This window comes from Aspergillus melleus, assembly GCF_016097325.1.
Source record: "Aspergillus melleus strain CBS 546.65 chromosome Unknown contig4, whole genome shotgun sequence".
Taxonomy (NCBI): Eukaryota; Fungi; Ascomycota; class Eurotiomycetes; order Eurotiales; family Aspergillaceae; genus Aspergillus; species Aspergillus melleus.
Genome location: NW_025763373.1, coordinates 1748710 through 1761593, shown reverse-complemented (window position 1 = coordinate 1761593; position 12884 = coordinate 1748710). Strand labels below are relative to the sequence as shown.

Sequence of the window (12884 nt, the reverse complement as noted above, 5' to 3'; positions counted from 1 at the left end):
CTACATGTGCTCGGCGTCTAGAAAAATAGGTAGCTTCTGGAACTCACCTCTTTTCGCTGTGCGTAACTAAGGAGTTGACCAGCTTCAAACATCCTGCTGCTTCAGACCTCGTCTTACCAATGTAAGTAAAGCTCCATGCGGGTCATAGAATTACTTGTGACGCCTTGACAGTATACCGCCAGACCTATATCACCTCTGAGACTCCAATAAACCTCATCGCATTCTATTGTGGATAGTTCATGTCGGTTTTGAGTTAACTGAAAATGGTTCTACCGTCAAAATGATCGCTAATATTCACCTTAGACTTTCACACAATGGGGGACAGACGCTCCGATTCCAGCTACGATGGCAAAGTCGAAGAAGCAGGTATCGCTATGAAGATGGACGCCAAAACTATGAACCAGCTTTCTTCGTCGGGAAAAGCTGCACAAGAGAATAGAGGGAAAAAGGCTATTCTGAACCTTCAAAATGCAATAGAGGACTTCAAAAATAAGTATCAAGGGGGCATAGGAAGCAACAGCGATGCACAAGGGCAGAGTCGATGAGGATTATCAAGAATTTGTATGCAAGTCCGTACGGGGAAATTCATGATTGAAATGCCTCTCGCAAGGAGACATCGTATTCCTCTTTGTCCTTCACCCTTTGCTCGATGAATGAAAACGTATTGAACGTCCAGTAAGGCATAGTGATTCGCCAAAATGCTGGGTCATCGTGCGTCTTAGAAAACATCGGTTGAATATGATCATAGAATATGCTGAACAGCGCCGTAGGGCTACTGAGTGCTAAGGCATACCAGAACGTCCCTCTCTCCCATCCCTGCTGCAACACGGAGTGAAGACTGATCGGCGGTCTGATTTGTAGTTCCTCGTCGGCGAAAGCCGCCATAAACTCCGCGTGAAGATTCTTGTACTCATCGGAGTTCACCAAATCAATGGCCTGGCTTGTTAGCCAGTACGGAGGATGAATCATCTCCACTGGATGAGAGCAAGCCCACTCCAAGTCAATAAGGCATGTGATGTTCCAATTGTCATCGACAAAAAGGTTGGATTGATTCAGATCCGTGAGGCTGAGAAAGAATGGCCCTCGAAGGAACTCTCGGCGAAAAAAGCAAGACCAGACGCTTTTCATAACCATTAATGCAGCTGTCTGATAGAAACCATCTTCCAGGCTGTTGACCGCGTTAGGCTGATGGCGGAGCCGACTTTCATGGAATGCGATCATGTCGTTTAGATAGGAGTCAACGGTTGTGTGGGTCACATTTCGCGGTATATCAACCGGAATTTGTTCATTCTCCAATTGTTGGATTTCAAGAGTAAGCGGGCGGTTATTCAACCTCAAATAACCATTTTCATCCAAAGTAAAGGAACCAACTTTTGGCAATGGAGTGCGAGCTAACGTCAATATAATGCGCGAGAGACCATGGAAGAGGTTGCTGCGTAATTCGGGATCATGGCGCCCTTCTTCCCAGGTGTCAGAAAGCATCTTGCCTCGCGATGGACTGATATATTCGATCAAGATATACGGTGTGCCCAATGCAAGCTGATCTTTGATAGGATGCCGAATGTACCGAGAAGGAGTTGGAAAAGTTAGCAAAGACAAGAGCCAACGACGCAGACGTCCAATGGTCCGCGTGAAAATAGGCAAGTTATCGACAAAAGTGAACTAGAACCGTAAGTAAAGATCCATATTCGAATATACATACATAGGGGGCATACGGTTTGATTATTTGACAGTCCAAAGCCATATAGTTGGGGAATAGGAATAGTTGCGCAGTTTTCTTCAAGCCATGCGTATGTGCCAGCTTCACAACGGACCTTCTCATCCGCATTCCCTGGACAGCAATTCTCACCAATCCGATAGGGCAGGGGAAATCGAACCATCAACTGCTTGGCGGGATTCTGTCCCTGACTATCAACGTCAACTCGGATACAAACATTGAAGCTCCCGTGAATCCATTCCTCCACATCCACAACGTGGCATATGTCTGGAGAAGCAAGGCCGAGATGGTGGGCAGCGATAGCTTTAATAAGCTTTCTGTTTTGGTAGAGATGAGTAAAGAATTGGATTTTCTGATCCCGGTAACCCAACTCATGCAGGATATTAGCATCTTTGTCCTTCGCTTCGGCGTAGGTAATTTCACCACGCAGCAAGCGACGGGTTTTCAGCGTGCCAGGCGAATCCATGCCCCTGACACTGACACATTCGACCTGGCGTTGGCTTCGTCACAAAGTTGAGTAAGTCGAAGCTGGCTTGAGTCTTCCAGTAAGACAAGACGCCTCGATATACGCCTTGTTTGACTGGGGAGATAGGGAGTAACGGTCGGCTCGGGTGAACATTTCTCCCGGTCGAGGCCCAGGATCTATCTTATCAAGAATAACTCTCGCCGCGCACACCTCTAATGATTTACATGATATATCAGTTTTTCATTCTTCCCGCTTCTAGCGTTGGCTAATCGAGGGAAAGGATGGAACATCGAAATATCAATTTTGCGGACCTGGAAACCCAAGCTTCAGGTGGAATAAACCTCATTCTCATTTCCAGAAATCTTGCTCGCTCAAGTTGTTATCTTTTACGACCTGATCGATAATCACCTATAGCAATACAGCAAATATCAAAAACGCTTTAATCACGACAGGATTCTGTAACCATGGTGTGTAGGGGACTCTGGAACGTACACACTAATGGTTGGTAAAATGGGGTCCATACAATCTCTCAGGTCGCTGATTTTACTTTCCAGGGAACTGGTATCGCTCCTGTCATCCACGAGGGCGGATAAGCCCCCCTGACGACGAATCAACTTTTCGGATCATCAAGCAACTACGCGACCAGCCCGGCCATCTTGTGAAATGGGAGTCAGTCCCTTTTCCTACCCCCATTCATCCAAATCTAGATTATGTGTACACTGTCGACCAAGACGCAGATGTTTTCATAATCTCGTTATGGAAGGAGCTGAACGGATCATTGAGGCCGACGGCAATACACATTGATTTATCAAAACTCTGCGCGTCCTCCAGGCTTTTCATAAAGCACTCTCTCGAACAGCCTGCATACATGATTGATGATAGTGTCTGTCGGGGTAAGCCGCCGTCAAGTGAAAGACTAGATTTTGGGGCGCTTGATATAGATTTGGGCATTCCCACACCCATGAATGAGCTACAAGAGCGATTTTTTACCGACTTCGTTTTCGTATGGCGTCACTATATTGATGATCCTTTAACATGGAGATACAGTTCCGCGATTTTCAGGGTTCTAGGTTCAGCTTTTTTGCGTCTTGCAGCTTGGGATTTTGAACTGTCCCCTGATAACAACGCTGAGCTTCCAATATCCTTCGCGTCGATTCCTTCTTGGACTTATCCTGAAACGGACACGTATTGGTTCCATGGATTTCTCATTGTCCTACAAGAAAGCGTTGAATCCGATAGTATGATACACGAAGCTCTCAAGAAAGCGAAACCACATATTGACGACTATGGTGGGGATCGCAACATCTACTTAATTCTTATCTCACCACATCATGTCACTTTCGTGGAGGTTTTTAATGGTGTTGCTTTGGCCTCTGAGAGTATTGTGCTACTCAATCGTTTTTCGGCGGTCAAATGCTCACCAGGGTTCCGTGCTCTGACCCGGATTATAACATCAGGCTACTGGAAAAAGCCTTTGCTTGACAAAGAAAGATGGAAACAGAACATTCCACCCGAGATCTTTCACAAGATCTTACATGAATTGGAGCCTCGAGATACGGTAGCGTTTTCGCAAGCTTCCTTTGCCGCTAGACAGTGCTACTATAACTCGATACCCCAGCTCAAAGACACCGTTGTCCTACGATTTCACTCGTCTGTACCGTGCTGTGGCATACGTGGAGATTTAGAAAAGAATGGCGTCTGTTGTCTCCAATGCTTTTCATGGCAACACGTAAAATGTGTTGGTATGGAAAATCGGTCATCCAATGAACGCTTTACCTGTATCGACTGTCAGAAAGGTCAAAGCTCCGCGACACTTGTCCCTGGTGACTTGAACAGTGTCAGCCGCCGAAAAAGCAGAGAGCCTTGTCAGATTAGGGTTGGGGGGCGCGAGAAATTGCTTCACCTCCGACTCTCCAAACCTTCTCATCTACGGAAAGAGCTACGGTTTCTGGGTAACCTCGTGCCCGTTGAACCTTGCTTGATAGAATATACAATTCTGTTCAATTATTCATTCTCTGGATTGGCCTATGGTATGGAAAATAGATTCTAGTTGGCAAAGCGCCCGGCTATTCCATCTTAATCAAAATCTGAAACACGTTGATTGAACACACATATGACGAGCTCGTCAAGGATGGGTATAGAGAGATATACTGCCATTGCGGGTTTCAGGAGGGCAACAATGCAAGGTTTGTCAAAATGGATTCTATGAAACGATAACTTTTTTCTGCTTCTTTGTGTTTCTAGTGAGCTAGAAACATGTGGAAGAAGGTCGAGGCTATATATAGGCCCGCTCCGGCGCCTTGGGAAAAGGCCAAGCACTATCAGGCAACACTGAAATCGAAGTAAGTCTAAAACCGCCACCCTCTTTCGCTACCTGGCTCTAGTGCTGGAAAAAGAAGGGAATGGTATTGTCCACGGCCTATTGAACTAACACAGGCCTATCGGACTAACACACAAGTTTGAGCCCATACAACTACCACAAGTCCCCGCAGTTTCGCTCTCAGATATGTGTCGAAATGGCGCTGGCATTCCCGCACAGACCCTCAGCACATGCAACAGGATCACAAGTAGCTCCAATTATCGGTTACCTATAGCCGCTGTGGTTCAAAGCGAGGATAACCATATGGCCCTCAGGTGCGGAAGCACCATCAATAGCATAGACTGGACGAAAAGCGTAACACCTCTGGGTGTCTTATTGCTCTCTGGGGTTGCTTCAACTTCTGTGCCCATTATAGAGACTCCAAAACAAGATAGTCTTTTCTATTTCTCGTTGGTAACAATACTCGTGTGCTGTCCTATTCCGTTAAGCAGCATCTGTTTGCTGTGTCCAGCATTATCATGCTAATACTAGTGTGATGAGTAAATGGCTCTATACGATGCAGCCAAGCCCCGCAATCATCACCACTTGAGGGGGCGCTGTTGTGACATGTCCTGTACAACGCTGTTGATTGATAGGCTGGTAAACAAAGCTGCAGCTCATCAACGAGGCACAGATAGAGCAACAAGGCTGAGAGCCATACAATCTGAACAAGAGGGGTAGAAGTATGCCCATTCTGAGTCCGTAATACTATCTGTCTATCCTGTTTACCCGCTTGTGAAGGGCTCAGAATAGATACACTTCTCTTCCTATTATCTAATAATACTGGACCGCTGACCCACTCAGCTACTAAAAGACTAGAATTCCAAGTTACCAGATTTGGCTGCACATCAAGGTCGTAACAGGTAGGCAGGTAGGTAGAACAGGTACGAGGTAGAGATAATAAGGGGAGAGTGTATTTATATAGCGCTAAGAGGTGTTCTGTTGTATTGGTTTGAAGATACTTCCAGCAGAATTTACAATTAAAAATGATTTTACCATATGGCCAGTATACCGGTATAGCCCGCTGTACCGCCTCATCTCTTTGATTTTATTGCCAAAAAAGGCCGGCCACCACTCTTAAATTCTCTTCATCTGGTATGCATCAAAGCACGACTTATAAGACACGCAAATCTCATTACTCCGTATACTTGGAATAAGCTTAGGAATAGAAAATATAATGAACCCTGATCTAGAGCCCAGATAGACTACGTTAATAGTTGGTAAACGCCTGTGAGGCGCTCAATGATAGGTATGGGGTATCTCCATCCCTACAAAAGCCTCGATTCTCAAAAATGCCTGCTCGGGACGACGACTTCAAGGCCCTCTACTGAAATAGTCAAAGAGCAATCAAATTGATGAAATAGAGGCTCAATCCAAGTGAATGCGATGATGCTAACAAGGCACATGTAGGAAGGCAGAAACCAGATTCAGGGTTGTCTCGAGAGGGGAGGTGTGATTTTATAGAAACTAATGATTTAACTAACTAGGTTTCACTGTATAACTGCAGAGGTTAAACTACATAGATTTCCTGTATCAGACTATGATTAGGAAGCTACGAAATTATATAAACACAGCTATATCTTTCCATATAATTCGGCCGGTTGAACCCCTTTGCCAAGCCCAATTCTGCCACAACACGTAATGTCCTGCCCACCCTTGCTACTCTCAGTATTCTCTCCATAGCAGCACTATGTCATCCAGTACTCCTCGAAAAGAATCACTGTCTCACTCCGAGGTACATCTCCAATTCGGAGTTTGGGAAATCAGTAAAAACCTCTCAACCAAGGTCCGACAACAAGAAGATCCACTCGGTGGTTTTACAACCGAACGTCACGAGGTCTATGAAGCTATAAGAGTTGATCAGCCATCAAACGCACCGGATATCATCAAGATCAAAAGCCAGTAGGTTTATATGCTGTCTGGTGGAGAGTTGTGCCAGAAACCAAGCAACAGGATTAATATTGATAGAATTGAGTATTGGACTACTCGCGATTATTCCGAGCATAGCGACGAGATAAATCGCGAGATTTATAATCTATCCCAATTACAAGATTGCAAATGCACGCCTAAACTTCTTGGATATGCCATTAAAACACAAGGTCCGGACGACGAATTACCAGGAGGCTACGTGGCATATATCGTTATGCAGAAAGTCCCCGGCGAGACGCTGAATGACTTTGACAACCGCACAGAGGCGGAGAAGAACCGCATCCGAGTTGCATTGATAGCAGCTTTATGGTGTGTACCGGGAGAGATAATGCACTTACACCAGGGTTTGGCTAAATGCTCTAAGGGAATTCTCTTCCCACTATTTTACCCACTGGGACCCACGAAAGGAAAACATTATATGGGATCCCACCAGCGGCCAATGGTGCGTAACTTGTCAAAGTTGCTCGGGTCCCTACTAATTTTGTATAGTTTTATCGTGGACCTCGAGGACGCTGAGCAACATACAAATCGAACCAAGGACGATGTATGCCTTGACGCCTTTGAACAATTAGAGTACTGGGGCCTGATTGAGGGTCATTACGACAGCATACTCTTTTTCCAAAAGGATGAACTGCTAGAAAGCTTGAAAGCCCGACTTAGCAATCAGTAATGTCCAGTTCTACGTAGGCAACAGAACTGAGATTTGCGTTTATGACAAACTATAGGTGGACGGTCTTCCTACGACGAGAGCTGTTAAACGGGAAATGGACGCTATTCTATTCGGATACAAGATCTCACAACGCAAAGTCGATTTAACATGATCAAGGCTGTGTGTCAGTGAGAGAGTGTATGTTTATCTCATTGACACTGTCTCAAGGGCTGGATCTACCTGGTCGCTAAAAGGCAAGAAGCGAGTCCTTAGCAGACTGGGCGGATGTTATCCCAGGAGCACCCAAGGCTGAAGCAGAATCAACTACGCCTCTCAGTCTATCCAACCTGCGTGCAGTACCCGTCAGAATCACAATCCAGCTGCCCGAACACACCCGACAGGCAAATGCCCCGAAGCCACATGAGGCAGGTAATACTGTGGAGTCCTCCAGAACCAAGGATACCAAGGGCTTTACGGATGTCGGCCAACTTAGCATCACTAGGATATTGGAAAAAGATTATTATGTCTATAGAAGCAATGGAAGGAATGGGGCCAAGCTTCTAAATGAATGGATGGACGAGGGTGGTGGGCGTGTTTCTCATTCTGGAGAGAAGTTGCTGGGAATAAAGCCAAAATCAACAACTAGATAGGTTGTGTCAGGGACCGTGCCTCAAGCCTATTCATCATTCAACAGTCTACCTTGGTGTTAAAATTACTCTACAACTTTGAGTTTTAGGGCTTACACTGATAGATCATATTAGGTCCTAATTGAATCCAAAGCAAAGTCCAGACAAAATCACTCCCTCCCCGCACTTTCCTCCACAACGGCAAAACTCCGCGTTTCACGGATGATATGCGTCTCGCTTGACTGACTTCCCTTATCCCAATCGTCCCCTCCCACGGAAATCATCGTTCGCGTTCTTGTCTTCTTCATCGGCTCGGGCACGAAATCCAACGCGAGTCCATGTCTTGAGCTCTTCGATCTCAGCCGCGATCGCGAATGCGAATTTGTCGTTCGGTCCCCTTTACTCGCCCCTGCGCCGGACGAGGTATTCGATCTGGCCCAATCGGCGCCAGAGAGTTTGAACGCGTCGGAGCGAATGCGATCGAGGAAGGGTTTAAGTTGACCCCAGCAGGCCGTGACGATGCTGAGCGACTGAGTGATCTGCATACAGATTGTCGAGGGAGCCGACGCGACGAATGGATCGTCGGGAGAGGCTTTATGCGCGAGGATCAGGTGAGTGAGGGATGAGGCAATTACGCTGTCCAATCGTTAGGATGCGCTAATCGGTCTATTATATTATTCTGCGATAGCAAACAAAGGGATCAGGGCATCGGAACTCACAACCCGCGAGGGAGAAATATACTCGCAAACAAGGCCTTCTTTCTGACCGTCGCCTGGATATGCACGATCAAAAGCATGGATTGAACGATGATCAGAAAATCGGTGATCATTGCTGTGATGGTTACATACGTGGTCCAGGAGATCTTTCCAGGAGCAATCCGTCAGTCCATATGTCAGATGGTAAGCTGAATAGGTGTATACCAACCCTACTGATGCACCTTCCATGCATATAATCCCATGTTCTTGGGAGCCGACATTGAAATGCGGTCCCAAAAAATGCCGCAATTCCAGTTGCCACTACTAGGCCCTGAACGACATGTGCGAATCGCCGATCCCGCATAGTAGGAGAAAGACCGCGAATAAAGCTTGTCATGGACAGTTTCGAGAACAATAAACTCGTTATAAATAGCAGCAAGGCTGCGAATTGAGACTTGCTCATAACCAAACTCAATCAGCCCACATGGTGGTGGCATGCATAATGCATGGTTTGCTAGGCGGGCGTGGACATACCTTCATGACAGCGTCTTGTTTTACTCTCGACGTCGCGTCCGTGTGATCGCCATATCCATTGGCTGTGGCCATGGAGAGCGCAATAGTGTTCCCTATGCAGAATGCCTGGTAGGGACATAGCGGTGTCAATGACTGTGAGCCAAGCAGCTCAAGTTAACGACAATGAAAGAACTCACGAGTGATACAATAATGAGATGATCATCTGTTGTTAATTTTCGAAAAATCAGCCATTTCGTGGTCAGCCGGGCCATCACACACAGGATGGTAGAGCTCATAAGGAACCATGATGTGATGTTGACCGCGGGATTCCAGCTGTCTGGTGCAAATCGGGGCATCGCACCGTTCTCAACAAGACGAGATCATGCAAAAACAAATGAACACAAAGGATACGAGACAGGCTCAAAAGAAGGATCAGCATTCTCCGATGTGGTCAGTGCCTCGAATAAAAGGACCATAGCTTCAGACACCCAATTCTACCAAGGAGAGCGACATTTTACCCGGCAAAGATCACAAAATGCCACCATGTGTTTTGCCCTTGGCAAGAAATATCAATCTGTGAACTTGGCTAATCTCCAACGGTACTCCCTTCTCCGAGCCCGGTTCGGACCTGGACTAATCGAGGCTACTCGCAGGATGATCAGGGATGCTGCTCCTTTTCGTTTATTTTAGGTCTTCCACGGTTCCGGTGAGTTACCGCGTTCCGTACCCTTGCCAGGTTTGTTCTTGCAAGGTATGTTTGCGAATTGAAAATGGAACCACTCGAACACATGTGCATGGTGACTAGAGCGACAAGTCATCAGCACGACTTTTCTTCCGCTCTAAAGCTCGGAGGCAACTAATTTCTAACGATGGCTACAGAGCCGACGCGATACTCGCCCATCGGTGTATGTACTTGCCGGCTGGCCTATGAAAAGAGCCCTAATCCATGCCATAAAAGCCAACAGGTAACCACCCACCTTTCCGAACACTAACTTTCAGCCAGAACGGCCGGATATGGCGCAGAAGGATAAGCAACCCATATTCATATGTACTGTGTACGCAAGTGCTTGGACCCCACCAAATATCTTGGCAAATCCTGAAATAAATTGCGGCGCAGGACGCTATGCGCAAGACGAACAGGGATCAGTAATTATGGCTTCGGTTGGCACAGGCCACACCATTAATGCACTGGGCATCTTGAAACCCGGGGTTTATACTGCACTTTGTGTTGTATCATGTGCAAACTTGAGCATTACATGATAGACGACGTCAAAAGAACCCGAAATGTTCAGACAATCTTGAGGCCGAACAACATCTCAGTCTTCAAAAGTCCCAGAATTGGCACTAACGATGCACCGGCCTAACATCCCCTGTCAAGTCAACGTCGCTAGCATTTAGCCACCGGATTGCTCTTCATTTGGTCCGTTTCAATGTAACGCCACCTTGCCAGACATTGTCGTGTAGCACGATTGTTTAATTTGTTCACCCCACAGGGCTGTTATTGAGCATCTAGCCGAAGTGTTCCACGCACCTCTGCCTGATGGTCGCGCAAACCCCCTGGAAGTCCAGTCAACTATGGCCAATCCCATCGATTGCAGACATTAGTTATGTGTTTGCTAATGCTTCCGTGCAGCAGCAAGCCGATTAATGTTCCGAGAAATTTCTCTTTTCTCCGTGGTTTCTGGAGATCTGGGACCGTTTTTCTTCTCCCCTGATTTCGTCCTTCTTTTTCTGCTTTTACTCATGCTTTTCGCGGAGCCTTGCACTCAAAATGGCTTCCTATGAGCTGAAGAACAGAGCTGCTCAGACCCTCCACGAGGTCGGACAGGCGCAGAATAGCAAGGATCGCGATGACTTGGATCTGGCGCGAGTGGGGAAGAAGTCGGTCTTAAAGGTACGGTTTGCCAGCAACCCAATTCCTAGCCCGATCTAAAACTTTACAGCGCAACTTCGGTGTCTTGTCGATTCTTGGATTCAGCTGTACTATCATCGCAACATGGGAAGGATTGATGGAGTAGGATGGCCCCTGCAGAGAATGTGCAACAAGATACTAATATTTGGATAGTACCTTTTTGATTCCTATGGAAAAGTCGGTCTTCGGTTTGCTGTGTTCTGTCTAGCTGCTAACAGAACACAGTGGAGGTCCTGCCACCGCAGTTTACGGATACATATTTGCATGGATTGGGACGGGATGCTGCTTTGTTCTTCTTGCTGAGCTATCCTCAATGTGAGTCTAGCTTACACTGGTTATATCACTTATTTTTGACTTACGATTTCAGGGCTCCGACGTCCGGTGGCCAGTATCACTGGTGCGCAATGCTTGCGCCTCCCAGTTGTATGAAATTTCTCAGTTATATCACAGGTGCACAACTCTCTCTCGCCGGACCTCTCGTCCGCAAACTAATGTTTCTCGCTAGGATGGCTTACTGTAATCGGATGGCAATCTGCTTTCGCCTCTACCGCATTCCTTAGCGGGACCGAAATCCAGGGCGCTGCTATCTTAGCTCATGAGAGATACAATGCCGAGCCCTACCAAGGAACTCTTATCATGTGGGCCTCGATTGCTCTTGCTCTAGGAGTCAACCTCGTCGGCGGCAAACTCCTCCCCCGTCTAGAGAATCTCGTTCTCGTTCTCCACATCCTCGGATTTCTTGCCATCCTCATTCCTCTTACGTACATGTCCGACCATAAAACCGCCAAAGAAGTCTTCACCACCTGGACTAACGAAGGCGGCTGGTCGTCAAACGGGATCGTTTTCTTTCTTGGTATGCAAGGAGGAATCTTTGCTTTCGCAGGTGGTGATGCCGCGGTGCATGTACGTTTCCATGAGGGCTTCCAGCAGGACGTCAATTGAATGTTACTAATCTATAAATTCTAGATGGCCGAAGAAGTCCAAAACGCATCCGTTACCATCCCTCGAGCTATCATCATGACCATCTTGATTAACGGCACCCTTGGTTTCGGCATGCTGATCGCCGTTCTCTTCTGCATGGGCGATCTCGACGCCGCACTTGAGACTCCCACGGGATACCCTTTTATGCAAATCTTCTACCAAGCCACAAACTCCCTACCGGGCTCTCTGACCATGATATCTATCATGCTGATAATTGGTCTTTGTGCTACCATTGGCATGCTGGCCGCCACATCCCGTCAGTTCTGGTCATTTGCGCGAGATCAAGGGATTCCAGGATGGCGACTCTGGAGCAAGGTAGCCTACTCCAGTCTAACGTGCCAGCCAAGTATATAGCTAACAATAAGTCCAAAACTAACAGGTCTCTCCCACCTCCTCTATCCCAATTTACTCTGTCGTGTTCACCATGACTGTCGCCTCCCTCCTCGGCCTCATCAACATTGGCTCTGATGTCGCCCTTAACGACGTCGTCTCCATGGCCGTCTCGGGCCTCTACCTCTCCTATCTATCTGTCGGTACCCTTCTGCTCTATCGCCGCGTCACCGGCGCCATCTACGACCACGAATCCGACATCCCCTCCTCTTTCAACTCCCCTACTACGACCGTCAACGTTCCCGGCTCCCCGCTTGTCTGGGGTCCATTCCGCGTTCCCGGTATCCTAGGTATCGCGGTCAACGTGTTCGCAATCATTTACATGATCATCGTTATCTTCTTTAGCTTCTGGCCCACCGAGTCGGTCGTGGACTATACGACAATGAATTATAGCGTTGTGAGCACGTTCGGAACGGTGATTATTGCAGTGGTGTATTATTTCATCAGGGCAAAGAACGTGTATCGCGGGCCAATTATCGAGACGATGTGATTTGATCGGTTTGGATGTTTGGCTGGCCGTGGAGAGGGAGAAGAATGTGAAGGTCTGCCTTTGTTTCCTTCCTCCTTCTTGATCTTCTTATGTAAAACAGAGTATATATGCCAGAGGAGGGATTCGGAGGAAACGAAGATTGCTAAAATTAAATAGT

At 47.1% G+C, this 12884-nt stretch overlaps 4 protein-coding genes across 4 annotated transcripts; 2 read left to right on the top strand and 2 right to left on the bottom strand.

The window, feature by feature from the left end:
* Positions 1–585: 585 nt before the first annotated feature.
* Positions 586–1609, bottom strand: LDX57_007538 (uncharacterized protein; the record flags this gene model as incomplete). The annotated part of the gene is made up of 1 exon (XM_046089254.1): positions 586–1609. Exon 1 carries the CDS (start codon positions 1480–1482, stop codon positions 586–588), a length of 897 nt encoding a protein of 298 aa, XP_045945224.1. The 5' UTR covers positions 1483–1609.
* Positions 1610–6232: 4623 nt separating this feature from the next.
* LDX57_007537 (uncharacterized protein) lies at positions 6233–7141 on the top strand (the record flags this gene model as incomplete). The annotated part of the gene is made up of 4 exons (XM_046089253.1): positions 6233–6444; positions 6511–6780; positions 6836–6913; positions 6961–7141. The coding sequence occupies 4 exons, from the start codon at positions 6233–6235 to the stop codon at positions 7139–7141; spliced, it is 741 nt and encodes a 246-aa protein (XP_045945223.1).
* Positions 7142–7916: 775 nt separating this feature from the next.
* On the bottom strand, positions 7917–8575 carry LDX57_007536 (uncharacterized protein; the record flags this gene model as incomplete). The annotated part of the gene is made up of 2 exons (XM_046089252.1): positions 7917–8382; positions 8466–8575. 2 exons carry the CDS (start codon positions 8573–8575, stop codon positions 7917–7919), a joined length of 576 nt encoding a protein of 191 aa, XP_045945222.1.
* Positions 8576–10725: 2150 nt separating this feature from the next.
* Positions 10726–12727, top strand: LDX57_007535 (uncharacterized protein; the record flags this gene model as incomplete). The annotated part of the gene is made up of 8 exons (XM_046089251.1): positions 10726–10848; positions 10898–10968; positions 11020–11043; positions 11092–11181; positions 11234–11316; positions 11372–11769; positions 11833–12162; positions 12227–12727. 8 exons carry the CDS (start codon positions 10726–10728, stop codon positions 12725–12727), a joined length of 1620 nt encoding a protein of 539 aa, XP_045945221.1.
* Between the last annotated feature and the right edge of the window lie 157 nt (positions 12728–12884).